The sequence below is a fragment of the Oryza sativa genome, chromosome 5 (assembly GCF_034140825.1).
Source record: "Oryza sativa Japonica Group chromosome 5, ASM3414082v1".
Taxonomy (NCBI): domain Eukaryota; kingdom Viridiplantae; phylum Streptophyta; class Magnoliopsida; order Poales; family Poaceae; genus Oryza; species Oryza sativa.
In genome coordinates, this window is record NC_089039.1 from 4,109,921 (window position 1) to 4,132,669 (window position 22,749).

The window sequence follows — 22,749 nt, forward strand, 5'->3', positions numbered from 1 at the left end:
AGTTTGCTCATTCAAGTTTAGAATACCCAATCATTATAATCAGGTTTTTTTAAAAAAAAATTCCCCAAAGGATCGTAAAAAGGTTAACATAAATATTGGTACGCTCCTCAACATTGAATTAACAAGAGTTGGATTACTACCTGCAGATAATAATTTGCTTTTCCAACAACTTAGCTTTTTTTTTTCTAAAACCTGTCCTCTACTTCTTTCCAATCTTTATTTAGGTTGATCCTCTAAGACATAGGTTTTAATGCTTTAAACCCATTTGGCACATTTAGAGTTTGGATCGATTGTATTGATCAAATCCGTGGATGATCTCGTGAGTGGAAAGGGTGCGAAAGTAAGAATGTACCATGAATTTAAAAAGAAAAGAGGAGTTGGACAGGATAGGACCGTCGCTTCTCTCATGATCGATTGTAGTGATCAAATCCGTGGATGATCTCGTGAGTGGAAAGGGTGTGAAAATAAGAATGTACCATGTTTTTTTTAAAAAAAATGAGGAGTTGGACAGGATAGGGTTGTGGCTTCTCTCGTGAGTAGAAAGGGAGTGACCTAGACGTTTTTGTTAGGCGGCGCAAGGGCCGACCCGAACACAACGCTAGAGTACTCACAAACTAGTTGCAACCTAACCACAATTGGGTAGGGCTTGGATGAACATCCACAATCCTCCTGGGCCAAAGTCGGATATAGAACAAGCATCCGGCACGAGACCCGGGGGAGAAATATCTCCTATATACCTCGATCCCCCAACAACGGCCAAACCTGCCAACTCCCGCCCCCTGCAGCTGGGATTACAAGCTCGCACCACCGAGCTCGGCGGGAGCATCTCAATCGCGTCCTCTTTTATACTGGCCTAAACCGATGTAGATTTCCCATATGGTACAAAACATTGCTCTTATGCATTACGCGTGTAATAATATGGGCTGTGGCTGAATTAAACACAGGCCGGCCCGCAGTCCCAGTAAATTATCATATCCGGTCTTATTATGTTTCGTCTCATCGTGATTTTGCAGAATCAATGTGTCCTTGCGTGGTTTGGATACAAAGCCAATGACCCAATTTTGCATAGACGCGTTTACAATCTTGAAACCCAGCTACAACCATGGCCGGCGTCGCCTCCCGGAAACGGCAGAGCAGGATTGCACCTGACGAACACAACGGTGACGGCGGCGTACACGGCGACGACGATGCCGACGAACGCCATGAGCCGGTAGTCGTCGGCGGAGCAGAGCGCGAACGTCGCCGCGGCGAACAGCGCGACGGCCGTCATCGTGTTAATTGGTGATCAGCCTCGCCGTGACCCTCCTCGACGCGCAGCCGCCGCCGCCATCGCCCACGGCGAGCAGCATCAGCCATGAGGATCCCGGCCAGAGACGTGGCGAAAGTGCACGTGTTGACGATCAGGTACAGCGAGCAGAGCCGCGAACCAGTCACGCGGCCTCGGCATCCACGCCGGCGGCTGCAGCGCCGCCTCGAGCGCCATGGCGGCGAACAGCGTGGCCACCACCATCCAGGCAGCCATCCGCGTATGCACAACAAGCCGAAGCCGCCCCGCTGTTGCCGCTACCACCGAGCACTACCGGCTTTCTCACTGACACCGCCGGCGACGGCAGCGGCAGCCTGACGGCCGATGTTCTGAACGACGGTGTGGCCATTGAGAGGGACCTGGATCGTCCCGTCGATCACCAGCCTGATGAACTAATTAATCGCCATTGAACATGCTCATCAACAGTAAATTGCAAGCACTTGAGCTGAGTTGATTAGCCTGGACAGAATTGGCAGAGTCGTCGGCGACAGAATCAATCGATCCATCGATCTGTGCACAAAAATCAATGATGTGCTCGAGCTCACTCTCTGAATGTGGAATCCTAAAATAAATGTGGAATCCTAACATAATTAACGCCATTGTTTTGTACTCTGCTCATGCATCTTCACCTCACCTGCTCTGCAATTCTAATTGTCATCTTCACCCCACTTGCTAGTTGAAGGGAAAAGTAAAAGAAAAATAGCATCATAAAAAGAAAAGAGGAGAGTAGCATCATTAAAAATAAAAATAAAAAAGAGGAGAAGTTGGACAGGATACGACCGTGGGCTTCTATCGTTAAAGCAACCAGGAGGCCACCGACGTTAAACAACGCAGGGCTCTCAACCAGCCGCAAATTGGGCCTGGGGTTTGATGACACCTATAGTCCTCCCCCTAAGTCCAAAGTCGGACAAATAGAATTAGCATCTGTGCCTCAACAACCCAACGAGACCAGGGAGGAGAGATATCTTATCTATACCCTCGATCCTCCCAACATCGGCCAATCCTGCCAACTCCCGCCCCCCACAGCTGGGGTGACAAGCTCGCACAACCAAGCTCGGCGGGAGCAACACGACCACGTCCTCTTTTATACAGGTCTCCACCGCTGTAAATTTTCCATGTGGTACTAAACTCCGTTATTGTGCGTTGCGCCGCGCGTGTATAGTAATATGGCTGAATCAAATGCATGGCCGGCCCAGTATTATCTGCTCTTATTACAATCTTGACACCCAGCTACAACAACCATGGCCGCCGCCGCCGCCGCCTCTCCGGAACGGCAGAGCAAGGTTGCACCTGACGAACACGACGGTGACGGCGGCGTACACGGCGACGACGGTGCCGACGAACGCCATGAGCCGGTAGTCGTCGGCGGCGCAGAGCGCGAACGTCGCCGCGGCGAACAGCGCCACGGCCGTCATCATGTTGGCGATCAGCCTCGCGGTGACCCTCCTCGACGCGCATCCGCCGCCGCCGCCGCCGGCGTCGCCCACGGCGAGCAGCATCAGGAGCACGGCGAGCGACGTGGCGAAGGTGCAGGTGTTGACGATCAGGTACAGCATCGCCTTCCCGGCCTGGTCCCTCGTGACGGCGGCCGCCGCCGGGTCGGCGGCGAGCAGCGCCGCGAACCAGTCGCGCGGCCTCGGCATCCACCCCGGCGGCTGCAGCGCCGCCTGGAACGCCATGGCGGCGAACAGCGTGGCCACCGCCATCAGCCACCCGCGCATGCTCAACAAGCCGTCCTGTTCTTGCAGCCACTCCTCGCCGCCGCCACCGGCTTTCTCACTGACACCGCCGGCTGACGAATCGCCGGCGACGGCGGCGGCAGCCTGACGGCCGATGTTCTGCGCGACGGTGTGGCCATTGAGAGGGACCTGGATCGTCCTGTCGCCGATGTCAATCACCAGCCTGATGTTCTACACCATGCAATTGATGAACATATAATAAGCTTATTAATCCATGAACTAATCACCATTAAACATACTCATCAACAGTAAATCGCATGCAATTTTCATCTAAGAAGAGAGAGATTTAACCTGGACAGAATTGGCAGAGTCGTCGGCGACAGATTCGATCTCCACATCTCGCCGAATCCGCCGTCTATCCATCGATGATCGCTGAACAAAAATCAACGATGTGCTCTAGCTCACTCTCTGAACGTGTAATCCTAACGCCATTGTTATGTACTCTGCTCCTGCATCTTCACGACTTCACCTGCTCTGCAATTCTAAGTTTTCATGTCACAGTCTCACTAGAGTTGGCAAGAGAAGCTGCCTAATACTATTACTAACTCAGCTATCAACTACTCCCTCCGTCTTATAATATAAGAGATTTTAAGTTTTTACCTACACCGTTTGACCACTCGTCTTATTCAAAAAAAATTTAGAATTATTATTTATTTTTTTGACTTACTTTATTATCCAAAGTACTTTAAGCATAACTTTTCATTTTTTATATTTGCACAAATTTTTTTGAATAAGATGAGTGGTCAAACAGTGCAAGCAAAAACTCAAAATCCCTTATATTATGGGACGGGAGTACTAATTATTGTTCTTCGCAAAATGAATTATTTTTTGCTTTGATGCTCTTCTTATTAAGCAGACGCAGCAGTCGCCATCGACCCGGTATGATATTACAACGTATGGCACGAGCATCTTTAAGAAGAGATACTACCAAACTACTAACAGCTAAATATTTAGGACAAATTAGAGAAGATTTGGTGAGGTGAGAGAGAGCAAAAACATTCAGGTGTCTGAATATTAGAAAAGAAAACTGGTGTTTGAACGGAGCACAAAACAGGGGGCTCAGAATTAGAGCTTCAATTATTTGACATCTTGTCTCAATTTTATCCACTCAGATGGTCTCACATGTCATCCTCATAAGTATCAATTAAAGTAATTCGACAATGAAAAAAAGTGTTAAATTATCAAATTTCTCGGCTGAGAAGAAAGGAAAAATAACAGGGGTTTTCCTTGTTTCCTTTGCCCAAGTGTTTGCTTAATCCCTTTTCATCCAAACTGTCCCAAAATTAACTGTTGCTGTCAACAGGAATATAACTCTGCTCAACTACCGTGCTGCCTTTCAGTCTCTTTCTCTTCATTTTTTTTTTTAAGGAAGGGAAAAAAAATAAAGATATTTTCGTCTCTTTCAATCTGCTAGCATTAGCATGATACTACGTACGTCTGCCATATATACCAGCTGCGAACACACAAGAATGCATATACTTCTGAAGCATGTCCATGTCTGTGTTTGGAAAACTGGTATTTATCATGAATAAATGGATCATCTGCTAATGTCAGCTTACAACAACAGGTCAACAGCAGCAGCAGCATGGTTCTAGCAGTTGATCCTTCCCTGTAAACCATCCATACAATTACAACTGCTGCATCCAGAAATGGAGCTACGCAACAGATCATCTAACATCAGCGGCTCAGCGCTATGTTAATATGTTATTAAACAGCATGGAATTGTTCCCTTTTTTTAAGATAATTGATAGAAACAAAGAGGAAAAATACAATTAAGCAGTAAAAGGAATCGCTCGTTTTTTATAAGATGTTGTCTACTATCAGCTGACTTAAATCCTAATACCTACGGTAACATCGCTATGTTCCATTGCAAAAGAGATTTTCTCCGGTCTAACAAAAAGTAGCTCGAGGTACCGGTATCTCATGGTACCAAATCATTTACGATCGTTGGATCTAACATTGTACATCCTGACCAGGTAGATCCAACGATCGGAAACGATTTGGTACCGTGAGGTACCGTTACCTCGAGATACTTTTTGCTGGACCAGAGCAAATCTCCCATTGCAAAAAGACTAGCCTGCTAGGAGGCGACCTCTGGAATATTTGCTCAAGCTGTTCAGCAAGTTCCAGCTCTTGCCTATATCTGTAAGGAGTGCAAAATGGTAGTAAGAAGCAAAGATTAGTGGTACAGTTTCAACAAAAAGATCTAAAAGCAATACAACAAATTGTATTCCATCTTATCCAACTGAAGCAATAGAATAAATTGTAATTGCTCTGAGCATATATTCAGTAATAGCCCAATTTTAGAGAGCCCCTAACTTATCTAACTGCAGGTGTGCGCCTTTCAATTTGCCTGTTTAGCACAGCTCTAGCTCTGGAGCTCAGCCAAACAGTTTCAGCTCCACCTAACATAAGAGCAGAGCTCTCACAAAATGAACTAGAGTGGTGGAGCTGGGTTTAGGCAGCTACACAACTCCACTCCAGACCCAACTCCTGGAGCTAAATTTAGGAGTTGGAGCTCTACCAAATAGGCCCTCAATACGTATGTATCTTGTGTGTACATAATATGCATTGTTCCAAGTCCGAGGGGGCATCAATCCCTAACAGGTGGGGCCCACCCTCCATAGGCCCACACATCAGAAGCGCACACCCTTCATAACCCTGGACATGATTCTGTTTGGTAGACTGGTAGTATTTATCATGATTAAAATGGTTAAACATCAGTTTACATCTAGTACATCCAGAATGGAGGTATGCAACAACAGATCATCTAACATCAGCTTTCTATGTAATCTAACCAACATGGAATGCTATATACACAGCACAGTAGGGAGGATGCATGGTGCTATTTTCTTTTCTCTCTTTTTCAGTATTGGGAGGTAAAGAATTCATTAGAAGATGGTGTCTACTGTCAGCTTCCTCTTGGGAGGTGACCTCTCGATGATCTGCTTCTGCAAGTCCATGAAACTTAACCCCTTATGTGCAAACAACCTTCTGAGATTGATAACCGAGAGCTCACTGTATTTTGCGATGGCGAGATCAGCCTGTACCAGCTCATACCTACATGTCATACAAAATGTATATTCCGCAGGTAAGTAGCCAAGATTTGCTATGTAGTTCAACAGAAAGATCTGAAAGCAATGGAACAAACTGTGCTCTAATTTCAAAGAATATTATTCCAAAAAAGAAAAAATAAATGAGAGAACTACATACGCAGGATGAGCACCAATGAGTGCAACTGCCATCATGGTACAGTTGTGAGCAGCGGTTACGCCTCTCGGGTCATCCTCAAACACCACACACTTTGAGGGCTTCCGATCCAGCTGGTGAGAAAAGACAGGTTTGACAAACATGTGAGCAGTATATCCTGAAAACAGCTAAATATTTTGAAGCGGAGCAGAAGCATGCCTTCATAGCAGCTGAGAGGAACCTATGTGCTATTGACTCCATATCATCCTCGTCAGTCACAATTGCCTGAAATATAAAGGAGGAATGAATAAAATTAACTTCTGATATACATCGTATTCGAAGAATGTATTTCAGAAAATAATGTTTTGGTAAAACTTGGAAATTAGGATGATACAAAAAAAAGAACCTTGAAGTATTTGCTTAGTTCCATTCGATCCAAAGCTTCAATCATGCATCTCCTATCCAGGGACGATGCGACAGCACAAGGGATGCCTGCTGTCTGGACAGCATCCAACCATTCCCGCAATCCATTTACTGGTGTATCAAGCTGAATGAAATGAACATACTTAATCAGAAACAATTATGTATAATTTAAGCCATCTTTTATCCCAAAAGAAGCGTAGAAATAATTACTTTGAAGAGATTTTCGTAGTATAACTCTATAAGCCGTGCCTTCAGTCTTTCCATTTGACTTTCATCTTTTGCCCAACATAAAACCTGAATAAGGACAAGTAGAGTTGCCACTTTAACTGCCACTGGGTGCAAATTGCAAAAGGAAAGCCATATGCACAATAGAAAGAATGTGCCCAACAAAGAGTATGCTTTTATTATTATTATTTTGTTTGCAGCAAAATAACTTTCAGTGGCAAATTAGTGTTACTAAAAAGTACCAAAGCTAATTGATGATGCAAGCATGGTATCAACTCTAAAACATAGACCTTCCGTATGTATAAAGAAAACTCATACCTTTCTAAGCACATGGTCGGCAGCACCATGAAGAATACTCTTTTGGACATGACCAGCATTTGGGATATCCTTCCCTGCATGAAATAAATTTATTAGCAATATCAAGGTAGCATCCCTGGCAGTGAGGTAAACACAAACCTCAATGACAAATAAGTAGTTTAGACCGATTTTATTCAGTCAAAATTGAATGAGAAGTCATAAAAGGTTGCACAATAAGAATCTTATATTTATAGTAAGTTAATGTATGTGCTCCTCAGACCTTGCAGACAATATACCACTGAGAATCTGAATGTGAAGACAAAATATGAACTTAAACGAGTAAGAAAATGATTTCTACAGTTTGCATTGTCGGAAAAAAGAAAAGGACCCATACAATAACATTATAGGAATAGTATGTTTCATAAAACTTTACACTGAATATTTTTATTTTAAAGGTATACCTTCTTCCAAAGCAAGCTGTCTCCAGGCATCCAACTTTAGTGAGTCTGTATCAGCCTAAGAGAACAGAAGAGGATGACAAATCTGAGTCAATTATAGATGCAACAATGGGCATTGTAATGGAGGTGGATTCTAATCACTCGAGTGGACGTCCACTCATTTAGTGCATGTCAACTAAATGATCATGAAAAAATTTCAAAAAAATTTACAAGATAGATTGATATAAAATATATCACTACACAAACATGCAACTTAAAATTCAACTTTTATAAGTTGAAACAAAAATAACAAATTTAACTGTGAATATGCGTATACTACTCAGAGTTTGATTTGTTATTTTTATTACAACTTGTAGAAGTCGAATTTGAACTTGCATGTTTGTGGGGTGATATATTACATATGAATATATCTTGTCAATTTTTTTTTGATTTTCTTTTCATACCCATTTAGTTGACATGCAACAAATGGGTGGATGTCCACCTAGGTGATTAAAAGTGTTTCCCCATTGTAACAGCTCTATAAACTACTGAGAAGAATGGACTTAAGGAAGCTGACTCTTGTTCTTCTCTACCAATCAACCAGTGTAGTTCAAACCAAAAAAACAAAGCATCCCGTAATGAAGTTGAAACAGAAACAAATTTTAAATTATTAACACGTAAGGTAGAGTTTGTTTGAATGATCTTCACAACGAGTAACTGCAGACGAGAAGGCCTAATGTGCCACTTAGAAGAAATAAATATCACTAGTAGGCTAGTAGACATTGCACTATTACAAACTAGCACAAGAACAAAAAAAAAAACTCACAATTACGTTGTCCCATGAGAAAATAAGCCCACATGCTTCATCTGGCTTCATAGCATGTCTTATCCTTTGAAGGAAGCATTCTTGCAATTTTTCGTTCAGATAATCCTGAAACAATGAAAGGAAACTTATACAAAATGTAACTTAAGGAAGTAATACAGGATGCTAGATATAGAAAAAATTGCCATGTAAGTTAAATGACGTATACTCACCACATCGACCTTGAGTGGTCCATCCATCCTAAATGTCTCAAAACCTTCCCCATATTCAGCTCCAATTGCCTAAAAAACAAATGCACATCTAATTAGTCCTGGCCTACAAAAATGAAAGGTAAACAGCTCTTATCCTCGAAGAGTGTATCATGTAATGGAATAATATAAACCATAGCTTGGGAACGTTCAGAAATGTTAGTCATAAGTGATCCAAGTATATGAATATGGTAATTAACTGACTACCAAGATTCCAAGCAACAGAACTAAAAATCTACTCCTTAGCTAAGAGTACTACATCATCGAACCCACCAACTACAAGAACAGCAATACTGGGGATAATTCACCAAAGGGAACCATCAAACTCAAATGAAACTCACTTAGTCACTTGCCCTGTTTTAGACGAAACTCGCCAATGCTCCGAAATGGAAGAAGCATGAGCTAACTTTCCACCCCACTAGTACAACCAAGATAAGAAAAGATGGAAATTAACCCATGAACCACTTAAATGGCATTGATTTCTCCCAAAGATGTGCAGTTTGTATTCTAAAGAAGCATCAGAGCAAGCTGAATCCCTGCCTAATCCGGAGGTCGCACAGAGCAAATCCAACCCCAATCGAAGTTAATACCACATTTGCGCCTAGGGCAAGCCAGACTTCTTCAAACCAAACAAGAAATTAACCAAGAAAACTCTTATCTTTACACCCATGAATCAAACAAAAACCAAGAAAAGCTCACCTCCTCGACGAACACCTTACCAGGTAGGGGAGGGAAGGCCTCGAATCCGGACGCCCTCCTCCGCACCCCCACCATCCTCCCGTTTCTTGGTCTCTGCAACAACCAAAGAAAAAATCCCAAAAACATCAGAAAAAAAAAACCCAAAAGTTTCCATAAACCCGCCGTAAAAGGAGGGAACTTCTTACGGGGAATCGGAGGCTGGAGCATGGCGGCGCTTGTCGGGAGGAGGAGGGAAGCGAGGGGAATGGCGATGGCGAGGCGGCGGTGCGGAAGCTACACGACTCCATGAGAAGGGGAAAGGGGGAGAAACGGGATGGGAGTGGAGGGGGTTTTATTTTTGGATATTTTTTTTATTTTTCCTTTCTTTTCGATTTTATTTATACAATTAATATTTGTGGGGATTATTTCTTTTTTTTCTCGTTTTAATTTTTATGGCTGGGGATTGGTAAAAAATAGGAGGGGAATTTTTGTTTCTACTCTTGTTGCTAGCTGTGTTGGTTGAACGGTTGTTGCACCACAAATACGACCTGAAATTACGTCAATTTTTTAACTTTTCTTTTTACATCAGCCTTTGTAAAATCATACTAGCCACTAGTAAAAAGCTTAAGAAGTGGATTTTCTATACTTTTTCGGTAGTTTTTTTTCTTTGGATAATGGTTTGTCCATGCAATAGCGTCAGAATGCTGCCTAATCTATTCTGGGATGTAGTCATGTAGAGTTGTGCATTTTTTTCCCCTTTTTGTGGGAGAGAAGAGTTGTGTATCAGCTATAAACAAAATTAATGTTTGGATAAACAGTTCATTTTACTTTTTAAAAAGAAATTGAGATGTTCTGTCGATCGTCACAAAGTTTGCCATTCGTATAAGGGTTAAAGTAGATATAAAAGGACTTCTTTTTTTATAACTATATGTCTACAAAACCATTGAAAATAAATAACATACTAAGCGCATGCAGTGTACTAATAATTACTAAGGCTTATGCTTAGTTCAATAGTGATTTTGGCGGTAGGCTTTTAGTTGCATTCATTAACATGTGATTAATCAAATATTAATCACTATAAATAAAAATGAGTTTATTTTATTTTTAAAAAGCTTTTGTAAAAACTTCTTGTTCAAAATAAATCGTTTAGAAGTTTGCTCCTAGCTATCAAGAGAGTTAAAAAGATAAACGAGTTTTCGAACCGAGCTTAATAGCCTGTTTGGCAGAACTTATGATTCTGAAAAACGGTTTGTTGGTAGCCATCTTCTGAGATATAGAAAAGTTGAGTTTTCTAACTTCCAAATTTTAGTTTATTTTGTAAATTCGATAACCTCATCTTCTCATAAACTAAATGAAAAGCGGGACTATTATAGGTCTAATTCTTATGTCATTCTATCCACCAGTGAATTATGGAACTGGGGGATGTCAACGTCAAGTATGCCCTCATCTATCTTTAGCACCAGTGCACCAGAACACTTTTCAACCGCATCCACAATCTCAATGCAGTCAAATATAGAATATTCTATGAAGTAAAAGGAACATACTAGTTCAGTATAAGACGGTTTTATGAAGCTGTATTGCATGGTTTTCTATTTACACCCTATGTAAACTATAGCTACTTTAATTATACTTCTGAAGATTAAAGCAGCATGTCTTAAAGTTAGCAAAATCATCACATATGACCTGTTTGTTGATAGGTACATCACCTACCACTGATAGAACAATTGGTCGTAAATAGGAGCATCTGCGACAAGTTTATGATTTAAATGTTTCATCGTAAGAAACCTAACCAACTAATCTACACTCAGCATTGTCTATTCTGTTATTTGAAAAAAAAATATAATGAATTTCAAATATTATGAAAGTGTGATACATGTAGCTAAAGTAGTGGACATGCCTCACATTTTTTTTTCAGAAATATACATACAGAGGTAAAAAAAAAAACTATGCTAAATGAAATTGTGTAACTTCCTGCTGCCTATTCCATACAAATTTCGTAGGTTCATTTCCAACCTCAACAAGAAAAAATATAAACACAAACAGAACCGAATTTCCATATGTTTGTAGGCCCAGTAATTAATTGGGCCAAAATCCCTACTACATGCACCATTACTGGGCTGAATAATGGGCCAAAATTAGTGAAGCCAAAAGTCCAATAGGCATCGCCAAATCTGACGCTCCAAATCGAACCCAACCCATTTACCCCGAATCTCACCCTCCACCCCCAACTCCGGCGACCACCTCGCCGCCATGGCCGCCCGCCGGAGCCCCGCCGCGGCCCACCACCGCCTCTTCCTCCTCCTCCTCCTCTTCTCGGCCCTCCTCGCCCCCCTCGCGTCCGCCTACCGCCCCGGCGACATCGTCCCCATGCTCCGCTCCGGCCAGTACCACGGCGTAAGTGAGCAAAGCCGCTTAGCCTTCGGATTCTGAGGCTGATTTGCGTTGTTCTTCGGCGCGATCTGATCTGCGAGGTGGGGTTTTTCTTTTTTTGTTTGTTTGCAGTCGAGGTCGGTGTGGTTCGATGTGGTGGGACGCCACTGCCCGTCCTTCGCGGTCAACCATGAGGTGAGATGGGGGTGTGTTCTTGGAAAGAGAGGGGTCGAGATCTCTGATTCGTTTCATGTGTGTGGGGGAGTGGTTTTGGTGATTTGGGTTGGTCTCTCTTGTGCAGGTTATGATGCCGATCCCCAAGCCGACTGGGTTCACCGGTGCAGATCCTTACAAGATGTGAGTAAGATGTTCTGCTGTTGTTCATGTTTTAGACGGAAAATTTACACTTCTGTTCTATACAATTTTGAGTAGAACAGTGAGTTCAGTAAGCTGTAGGGCATGACTTTGAAGGTTATCATCATAATCGGTGATGATTTTGTGACACCAGAATCTTGTGACTGAAATCATAAATTGTTAAAACTTTTTCTTGTTATTTTTCATTTTTGAGAGAGAGAATTCAGAAGGTATGGTGTTCTGCATAGTTTGTGCTAGGTTATAATACTCATTGTAAGGTTAAGACGAACTGACTTTTAGTTCAATTGACTGTTGTAGAGAACTAAAAGAGTAAATGGTAGTAAGGTTGGAAATGTTATGAACATATGAGATTTACAACCTGTATATGAGTGTGTTTCTGGAGATGTGTTTTGCAATCTTACCTGATTCTGACACTGTAGAACATTTCAAATTGGTCACGAAAAGTTCCACCTTCCTTGGCTTTATGTCATAAATCGCAAAAGCTCTGAAGTTCCAATGATTGATTTCCATTTGGTGAGTCCTTGCTTAATAGTTTCTATATACCTTTCCAGCAAGACTTGTCTCTGTGCTTAATTTGATCTACCTTTGATTACGCAGAAATACTCTGGAAATGATTTACTTGGTGTCACAGCTAAAGTAGTGGACATGCCTCACATTTGTATGTATTGTTATCACATGTCCTCGTGATATATCTTTTTGCATATGTCTAAACTTATATAATTCTATCATATTTAGTATTGTTATTATTTCTCATGCAAGCAGTACCATGTACACATTTGTATGTATTGTTATCACCTGTCCTCGTGATATATCTTTTTGCATATGTCTAAACTTATATAATTCTATCATATTTAGTATTGTTATTATTTCTCATGCAAGCAGTACCATGTACACATATGTTTGCCAAATAGTAACAAAACATTTCATGTGTAGCAGCGCTTCATTAATAAGTTATGTTCTTTGCATGTCTGTTTTCCTGAACGTAGTTCGTTTATATAAACCCATTATGAGCATTGTTTTTCAGTTCAGGGGAATCTTTAAAGATTTATCTTAGTGTAGTCAAGTAGTCAACTTTGTTTACCTTTCGGTAGTGAACTAATGGTGAGCTCATAGAGCAGCCCTTTTGGGAGTTATCAGCAAATGCTCATGACTTCTCTCTCTCTCTCTCTCTCTCTCTCTCTCTCTCTCTCTCTCTCTCTCAATACCGCAGCAATATTCGGGCCTTGTATAAGGGCACATAGCATATGTTGTAAATTTCCAATAGACTAGACTTTTTCAAGGATAGCTATCATTTTTAGAGTGGTTTTTCTTTCACCTAGTAAATTATTTTTATTCACAGGCTGATTTTGTTGTTTTGTTTCTCGATTTCCCTAATTGCTAACCAATGCTCATTTTGTTATCCAGATGTTGAACATCATCCTGACATAAGGAAGAATTTCTGGGATCAACAGAATTGGCCAAAATATGTTCTGGTCAGATATACATGGTAAAAACTTACTTTGTAATTTAAAATTTTACTATGACCTTTCAAAAAGATCTTTACCATAACAAACTAGGGTGAAATTGATTCAAGGACTTGAAATGATTCATTCAGGGAGGAGCAATCGGAGATAGATGTTCCTGGAGGTTTCTATGTGTTGTTTGGATCTGGTGAGTTCGTTTTAACTCAAATAGCATTTGTTTGCCATGCTATACTACTCTTGCGATTTCCCTTATATCATGAACGGAACATTTATGTTCTGATGCCATCTATGCTGATATAGCAAAGTGTGATAGTTTTCTAGTTCTAATGGCTTTCACATTTGTGTCCTAAAATAGCTTCTTTTTATATATGCAGGGCTTGTTCTATCCTTCATCCTTGCAATCTACGTCCTGCAATCATCTCAGGAAAAGTTGACAAGGTTTGTTTTTCACCTTTCAGTTAGTTTTCTGTATATAGGCTGAGACTGAACTATTCACGGCTACGTAGAACAAAAATAATGAGAATTCATTAATTTTTTGCATCCTGCATGCTTTTGGTTTTGTAGGTTGAACACTGACCCAATTTCTATAAATCATCTTTTAAAGCTGTATTGATCATAATCATGCTAGCTTAGTTACCTGGAGATGTACTGCTCTCTCCCATTTTGGTCGCAACATTAAAGAATAATAGTGGCGTTGGATGGATTAATTCAATTGGAACTGATCCGTGTTATTTGACGCTACCATTTTGCTTTGTAGATTTGTGCGAGAAGCAGTTAATGACAGTAGTCTACCGGAAGGAGGGTTTGCAAAGGTTGAGTGATCTTTCTACAAGGAGCTGGAAAATTATACACTAGTCTGTCCATTGATCAGAAAACTGTCAGTAGATACCGAGTTGTCAGTCAAATTTCATGGGCGAGCTTTCAACTTCAAACAAGAGCCAGTGGATTGTCTTGTATAAATACATACATTGCAAACGATTTAGCTATTATGACATGAAAAGAGGAAAGAGAAATGGACATTAGGTTTTCCCTTGGCAGAATGGTATTTTTAGCAAACTATTGTCCGACTGTCACTAACTCACTTCAGTTGATGTATTGCGTGATGATTTTGTCTGATGCATTTTTTTTGTGTGTGTTTTTATGCTTCTTGTGGAAATCTTCATCCTTGAAAAAACCAACAACTTCTCGGTTTTTCTAGGATGGAGGAGGTATGTATTAAACTGCTATGGCGCATTGCTTTCTGCTTGTAAGAATCACTATGTCAAGTTAATCAAGTTTGGTCATCCTGATAGTTTGACATGCATAGTATGAACCATGGATAATTAGACTGAATAAAATGGTCCACAATTTAATTAATAATTTAGTTGTGTGTGTCCTGATCTTATTAAAAAAAAAACAGAAACTACAAATGCAACATTGCCCAAGCATCCAAGAAATTATGGGCACATGCTAGATCCATGAGAAAAGGATTCTAGTATCTTTGTACTAAGTATTAGCACACTCTAGTATCATTGGTTACGACTGTATTAACTGAACAGTGATCTACCTTCTGATAACTGCGATTACTAAAGGACAAAGACAACATCACCATCCAGTGCCCACTACCTAGACAAAATAAACTCTAACCAACCTTGTTAATTAATTAACATCTTTTCTGCATCTTACGACTGCATTACAACTAATAAAGCAGTAGTTGGACGTTTGCCACGAAGGGAAAGGAACGATAGAAAGGGGAAAGTGTTTACAACCCTCGTTTTTCATGTCTTTTTTTTAAGATAATGGAGTGAAACATCCCGACCTTTGCTCATGAGAGCTACAGCCAATTATTATAAGAAGTAGCACACTAAAAGGCGCAGTCCAAAATTAAACAAGCACACCAACCAAAAATAAAAGAAATCCTAACATGACAAGGAAGATTAACTAAAAAAAAGATTAAATTTGTAAATACACATAAGATATATCATGAAAAAAGATTAACAAGATAAATTGATAAGATATATCATGCATATAAACATATAAATTCAAATTAAATTTGTAAATACACATAAGGGAGAGCCGTGCGTTAAGGCCAGATATAGCAGTTTGATGTTTTATTAATCTATTTGATCCAATACCAGACAACACAGGATGCAAATAATGCGAACATCAGAATACTGTAAGCAGACCATGAACAGGGAACAGAATACAGGGCTTGGAGGGGTTTGAAGCTGTGTATGCTGTTCTACTGTTACAGCTTACCAGAAACAGTGAATCATGTCACATAGTACGTCAGAACATGTGGCAACTAACTGAAAAACTGTGACCTTATTACAACCTTCAGAATTCAGAAAACGAGTATTCACAGCGGCAAGGTTGACAGCAACTCATGTAGACACATACATGTTTATCAAGAAAATTGCTCAACAGCATTATCTCGTTACAAGTTTCAGAGCAAGCGGAAGCAGCATAACAAGTAGCAGTTACCAAGCATTCAACAGTATAATATCAGGGGAAGAAACATAAGGACTGTAATCGAATAGCTCTTTAATATTGAATATCTGTCAAAGTGTTCCAACAAAGGCTGCTCACAAATGCCCAGAGAAAACAAAACATAATAGTATTACAAAGTCAAAAAACATAGCTGAAACATTGCAGACATGCCTACAAAACATAAGCATGAACTTAAAGAAACTGTGCTATGCTAAATGATAGAATTAATCAGGGCCAAAAGCCATGGGCGTTGCCATGTTTACATTTTTCTTTTCAATTCAATATTATTGTGTGATATGTTTCTAAGGGATAACTATCACCATGCTCAGGTGATCCTATTGCAGCAAGAGTGTGGGTGCCTCTAGTCAATCTTAACAGATGAGAAGAGGTAATGGACGAAGTAGAAGGACAGCAAGAAGCCAATAGCACCAGTAGACAGCATGATGGCAAGGGCCATGATCAGGGAATAGCCAAGGTAGAGCGTTGCTGAGACCGGTCCACTTAGGCTCCTAAGGTCGAACACGAGGTAGTTGATTGAGTATAGGAAGACGTAGAAGGCGACAGAACCAGAAGCAAAGAAGGCTTTCCACCACCACTTCCAGTCCTCCACACAAAGATGCATGTAGGTTAGGACTAAAGAAACCTCACCACAGACTATGACCAGCAGGAAAAGGACAATGAACAGGAAGCCAAAGACGTAGTAGAACCTCCCCAACCAAATGCTAGACAGGATGAAGAAAAGCTCAATGAAGAGGGTGCCAAAGGGCAATGTTCCAGCACCCAAAACAAGCAGCCATGACGGGAACTTGCGCTCAGGGATCTCTCGTGGAATTTGGTTGGTACGGACAGGGTACTCTATGCTTGCAGCACGTGTACCCAGCAAACCTCCAATAAGTGTGAGTGGAACTGAGATGCAGAACCACAGGGCCAGGAGTGTGAAAAACAGTGAGATAGGTAAAGCTCCAGTGCTCTTCTTGCCCCACAGGATGGAGTTCAGCACAGTCAGGATAACGAAAACAATGCCAGGGAAGAAGCAGGAGGTCAGCCAAGCAACAGATTTCCACCCTTCTGAGGTTCCTTTGATTGTCCTCCAAACACGGACACCGACATATCCAGCGATAATTCCAAGGAAGAGGTACAGGATGATCATTCCGGTCAAGAGCATTCCCCTTGAAGCAGGTGAGAGGAAACCCAGAGCAGCAAAGACAATTGTAACCACTGCCATACCAGTGATCTGGATACCATCAGCGACCATAACACATAGCAGCTTTGAGCAGCAAGGCTCTCTGAAGACATCACCAACCACAAGTTTCCATCCTGAGAGCTCCTCATTCATCTGAGCTTGCGCCTCCTTGTCCATCTCCTCATACCGTGTCAGATCCCTACGGACAGTCCTCAAGAATATGACAAACACGATACCAGCCAAGAAGAAGACAACCATCATCGAGTTCATGATCGAGAACCAGTGAACCTTGGCACCATCCATTTTCAAGTATGCATCCCACCTTGATGGCCACTTAATGTTGCTCTTAACATACTCAACGTCATAGGTGAATGTAATCCTCTCGTTCTCACGGATAGCCTGAGATTTCTCAAGCTCCAATGGGCACTTGACAGAATCAACCTTGTCATACATCTTCAGCTTGGACATCGCCTCAGGATCACGCCTCACACTGCAAGGCACAACCTCGAAGCCAACAATCTGGAATCCGCTCTTGCGATCCGACTCCACCATGGCAACGCCATCCTCACTGGTGATCACAACATCACCCTGCGCCTGGTACTGATGGACCAAGACCTTGAACCTGAGATGGTTAATGATGTAATCCTCGTTACTCCCCATCGGGTTGTACCCGACCGGGAATCCGGTCCACTGGATAGTCACCCCATTCTGCTCGGTGAATCGCATGACCGGCAGATTGTCAAGGATCATGTTGACCTGGTACAGATCTCGCGCCCGCTTCTTCAACAGCTCGGCCTGCTCCTTGGTGAGTGGGTCCGTGGTGCATAGGTACACGGACTCGTTCACGTTGACTCGGAACCGGTATGGCGAATTGTCGATCTGATCACCCATGAGGATCTCGCCGAGGTTCTCGGCGCTCTTCTTGACGCCTTCCGGGGGCTTACAGTAGGGCAAGCTGTAGTAGCTGAAGGGCAACTCAGTCTCAATGGAGGTGAGCGAGTTGACCTTGGCTGAGATCACCTCATTTGGGGTGTAGGTGTGCATGAATGTGCCCGGGAGGTAGAAGCCATTGGCACCACCGTGCAGGCTCACGAGAACGACGAGCAAGTAAGCCAAGATCCATCGGCACGACTGCATCTTGGCAAGCATTCCACCCCCTGCGACGATCAATCCAACAACACTCAAATCAATCAATTTGGTTCTTGAAACCTCAAACCATTTATACTCTCCTAATCTCATCTTATACATATACATAAAAATAAAATAAAATCGAATCTTCGTATCACAAACCGAAGTAAAACGCGTAACAAGGGGCGGATCCAAACATATTTTTTTGGGGGAAAAGAACAAACTGCTACTACTTGGTCAAAGAAAATGGCTGCTTCCAGATCTAGGAGGAGAAGCTAAGGGTTAACGCAAACAAATTCGAGACGAAAGTGGGTGGAGATAAAGAGAGATGGATGAGAAAAGAGGATCCGGATCCATACCAGGATGTGGCGGAAGCAGCCGCGCGCCCTGCTCTGCTCGCGAGATGCAAAATCGGCGGCAGGAAGTGGGCAAAGAAGGAGCCGAGACGAGCGCGGAGACGGGGATAAATATAAGATCCTCGATGAACGCTGAGATTTTTAGTTTTTCTTTTTTCTGTTCCACCCTTGGGCACGATTAAATTAAATTAAAGTAATTTATTTAGGTTAAGGTCCACGTTATGCCAAGACCAATAGCGAATTCACATAAAAATATAGGTGGGTCCATACTTAGTATCAGTAGAAACCAAAGTAAGTATAGCTTAACTCGTTAGGTTCCTGTGGTGAAACCAACCCATCCGAATTGTATTTATGCCTAATTATTCTTTTAGTGATAGACGATGTATATGTGGTGACTTCATTAATCTTAAGATATGCCGACTCAATCTTCGGAAGATGCTCAAAGAGGTAGGGTGTGTGCATTTATATGGATGAGTACGCGCGTATTGTGAGCGTTTACGATTGTAATGTGTTTATAAGAAAAATAAAATAGTTAAATTTAGTGCGTATACACGGTCAAATAGAAAAAAGAGACACGTAGGAAAAAAAATGAAGTGCCTTTCAAGGCAATTAGTTGAAAAAAAAAATCAGCAATAGAGCTACTATACAACAACTAATCGGCAAAGCAACGGTTTAAATTGCTCGTGTCACCGCCAGCCGTCTGCTGAATCTGCTGATGCACCCTGACATGGCCGCCCCCTCACAGCTCACAAAAAAAACTGTTTTATTACGGTATACTCCCTCCGTTCCATAAAAAACGAATCTAAGACCGGACGTGACACATACATATGTCTTAATTCATAGTATTAGGATGTGTCACATCCAGTACTAGATTGGTTTTTTATGGGACAGATGGAGTGTATCTGGAAAAACATTTGATGTGGTAATTATGTCCAAATCAATCTTGAGATTCAACCAGGGTCTAACTTTCGATTTCAAAGTAAAAATCGCTTCTCGCCGGTTCACCGAAATCCAACACAAAATCGATAAAAACCGATGACTTTCAATCAACATGGTACAAAAACAGGCTAATACAGATCGGTTTTCATAAATCGTTGACATAGTGGTTTTATGAAAACCGGTCGATTTTTACGAAATTCCAACGTTTTGTCATCCCTCGATTCAGCTGTCATTAATTAAAAAATATATTCAAACAGTAGGAGTTAGAGATTACATGAAATTCGATGGTAGCAAACTTATCAAAAATTTTCCAGGGGTGACTTGAAAGGAAAAACTAGATTTCCCGTTTGTAGTCGGTGCTTGTTTTCAATGAGAAATCTATTGTTCCAGTGGTGATTTACTTCCTCCGTCTTAAAATATAGCAAGTTTTAGTTGGATGTGACGAACCTAGTACTATGAATCTGATATGTCTAGATTTGTAGTAATACGATACATCCAATCCAAACAGTATTTTGGGACGGAGTGAGTACTAAACCGTATTTAGGAGGTGTTTGTGAACTACAGGGACTTATGTTTATGTAGGAGGGACTAAAGTTTAGCCCCACTTTAGTCCCTCCAACCAAACAACACCTTAGGGGGTTAGGTCATGTTGCATTTCGTCGGTTCGCGTGTGGTGTGGGGGTGGTATTTTGGCGCTGGTCCACGTTCGGAGATCCGGCTCTCCTATTGGCCCATTTCGTCCTGCTTCTAGTACACGTGTAGTACTACTAATATTTTGGTCATCGTTTGACCTGGTGTGGTGGGTTCGGTAGGTTGGTAGGGAGCCTAACCAGTGCCAATGACATGTGGGCCACCCCCCCACTACCGGACGAACAGTACACTACAGGTACAAGCAGGCAGCAGCTTCGCCTGATTCCCATTATTTTTCTTCTCCTTCTCCCCTCGGATCCACACCGTCGGTTGAATTGTTTTTGTCTCATGCCGGCCCCACCGCAGGGCTGTTGACATCTCGATCAACGGCCCAGATCTGCCATGCCATTACTGCTGCACGAAGACTCGGAGAGAGAGAGGAGACAGGTGACCATGACAAAATGGCAACAATGGACAAATGGTATGTGGGGCCATGGTGCCAGTGGGCAGATGACATGTGGGCCCAGGGGGGGTCGTGGGGTTCAATGATCAATCATGGAGTTCAAGAAACGCATCTGGCATCTCCTCCGTGGTCCAGCTACACAACGGCGATCTCCAACCTGCCGCCGTGATGCCAACGAGCGATCGGGGTTGTGTTATTCCCCAACTCATATCCTCCGGAAATCGTACGTTTTTCAAATCGGAAGTTACTTTTAAAAAAATCATATTAATCTATTTTTTAAAATAAATTAAACTAATACTTAATTAATTATGCGCTAATAAATCGCTTCGTTTTATGTATCGGAGGGATTAGTTTCATCCCCAAGACCACAACCAACGAACACAGCCTTACTTAGCCCACTCCCTTTCAAAGAAAAAGCTGCGCGATCACTCGTCCAGTCCTATCATTTGTTTTATGCTTTTATAAGCTAAACTTTTAAATTTATACAGTTAACTTTGTGAGATTTTATTGAAGTTTATTTTACAACATTTAATTTTGAATCATAAATAATTTTTTTTGAACGACCTGCACGAGACGGTGTTAGATTCTATTGATAGAGCAAGAAAAAAATTACAAGATTACAACCCTGGAGGGTCGTAACCAGGAAAAGGAAAAAAAATATACCACCACCCCCACACTGACAGTGCCAATACACAACTCCGGGAGAAGGCTAACACCGGACCGGCCGCTGCTAAGCGTGACCGACTGCCGCTAGACTAACAAAGGAGCACAAACGAGATCGCCCAAAGTCGAGAGGCTTTGGCTAGAGGATACCAAAAACGACGTCTTCAAGAAGATAAGCGACGGAAAAACCGTCATCGCCGTCCGTCGGGGCTCAAAGGAGCTAAGATAGGGCTTTCGCCCGGCAACCACCCTTGAGTGCTGAGACAGCACGACAACGCCCTCAGGAGGGATAATTAACCATCGTTGTCGGTCCGGCCAAGGCCGGACTGGGTTTTCACCCGCTACTCACCACCCGCGAATCCACGGTTGATGCACCGATGCTCCACCATCACTCAACCTCTGCCGACATGTGGGACCACTGCAACAGTGCCCCCCTCCCCCCTCCCCGGCGCGGCCAGCCTTCGTGCGCCGAAGACCGCACCACATCCGCCGACAGCTCCTCCTCGCACCGAGGTCGCCTTCTCCACCGCCGGTCGCGCCTCTCGTGCCAAGCCAGCCTCCTCCATTGGACGCGCCTCTCGCGCTAATCCGGCCTCCCTCCATCGGCCGCGCCTCTCGTGCCAAGCCGGCCTCCATCTCCGCCGCCTACGCCTCTCGCGCCGAGCCGGCCTCCGCTGCCATCGGCTGCGCCTCTCTGCGCCAAGCCGGTCTCTGACCCCTCCTCCAAACGCTGCTGCGCGGCCAGATGCAGCCGTCTGCCACACCCTCGGATAGCCGTCCGAGGCCGTCATGCCTCCTCCCACCTCAGCCACGGTCGTCACCACCGTGCCCCCTCCCACCGCAATCACAGCCGCCACCGCCACGACGAGCTCCGCGCCTGCAACGACGCTACTGCGACGGCCTCTGCCACCACACCGTCAGCGTCACCGTCGCAGCGCCCTGCCGCCGAGCAGTCGGCCGCGCCTCCATCGGAGAGGCCGCTCCACTGCCCTTGGCCGGCCACCACGTCACGCGGCCGCCACGCTGCTGCTCGGACCCTCGCGCTGCCGCACTTCTGCTCGGCTGCCGCGCCGTCGCCACGCCTAGGGTGCCGTTGTCGCGAAAATAGACAAGGTGTATATAAAAGTTATATTCATAAATTATTTTTAGTTGGTAAACATTTGTATAAGCGAAATGGACCCCGTCATCTCCGAGGTCTCACCGGTTTGCGGCTGCCGCTTTGCATCGATCGACCTGCCGCCCGCACGTTAGATTTGCAAATTGCAAGCAATCGTGTTTGGTGGAGAAGAGGGTCGGTGGGGTGGGAGAATCCGCGACATGAACAGACGAACAGCCCAACACCAAG

General features: G+C 43.0%; 4 protein-coding genes and 1 pseudogene across 4 annotated transcripts; 1 reads left to right on the forward strand and 4 right to left on the reverse strand.

Moving 5' to 3' along the window:
- Nucleotides 1-1,045: 1,045 nt before the first annotated feature.
- LOC107280906 (uncharacterized) lies at nt 1,046-2,365 on the reverse strand (annotated as a pseudogene).
- Nucleotides 2,081-3,596, reverse strand: LOC4337921 (uncharacterized). Its single transcript, XM_015783302.3, has 2 exons — nt 3,337-3,596; nt 2,081-3,216 (listed from the first exon to the last, which is right to left on the reverse strand). Exons 1-2 carry the CDS (start codon nt 3,406-3,408, stop codon nt 2,518-2,520), a joined length of 771 nt encoding a protein of 256 aa, XP_015638788.1. The 5' UTR covers nt 3,409-3,596; the 3' UTR covers nt 2,081-2,517.
- Nucleotides 3,597-5,721: 2,125 nt separating this feature from the next.
- On the reverse strand, nt 5,722-9,689 carry LOC4337922 (5-amino-6-(5-phospho-D-ribitylamino)uracil phosphatase, chloroplastic). Its single transcript, XM_015782232.3, has 11 exons — nt 9,572-9,689; nt 9,387-9,479; nt 8,652-8,720; nt 8,443-8,547; nt 7,641-7,695; nt 7,201-7,274; nt 6,868-6,951; nt 6,641-6,781; nt 6,454-6,519; nt 6,259-6,368; nt 5,722-6,105 (listed from the first exon to the last, which is right to left on the reverse strand). Exons 1-11 carry the CDS (start codon nt 9,671-9,673, stop codon nt 5,937-5,939), a joined length of 1,068 nt encoding a protein of 355 aa, XP_015637718.1. The 5' UTR covers nt 9,674-9,689; the 3' UTR covers nt 5,722-5,936.
- Nucleotides 9,690-11,551: 1,862 nt separating this feature from the next.
- Nucleotides 11,552-14,693, forward strand: LOC4337923 (uncharacterized). Its single transcript, XM_015782109.3, has 9 exons — nt 11,552-11,759; nt 11,868-11,930; nt 12,037-12,092; nt 12,530-12,623; nt 12,708-12,768; nt 13,515-13,596; nt 13,705-13,760; nt 13,948-14,011; nt 14,331-14,693. Exons 1-9 carry the CDS (start codon nt 11,616-11,618, stop codon nt 14,392-14,394), a joined length of 684 nt encoding a protein of 227 aa, XP_015637595.1. The 5' UTR covers nt 11,552-11,615; the 3' UTR covers nt 14,395-14,693.
- Nucleotides 14,694-16,076: 1,383 nt separating this feature from the next.
- Nucleotides 16,077-18,795, reverse strand: LOC4337924 (transmembrane 9 superfamily member 12). Its single transcript, XM_015784461.3, has 2 exons — nt 18,713-18,795; nt 16,077-18,382 (listed from the first exon to the last, which is right to left on the reverse strand). Exon 2 carries the CDS (start codon nt 18,372-18,374, stop codon nt 16,404-16,406), a length of 1,971 nt encoding a protein of 656 aa, XP_015639947.1. The 5' UTR covers nt 18,375-18,382; nt 18,713-18,795; the 3' UTR covers nt 16,077-16,403.
- Between the last annotated feature and the right edge of the window lie 3,954 nt (nt 18,796-22,749).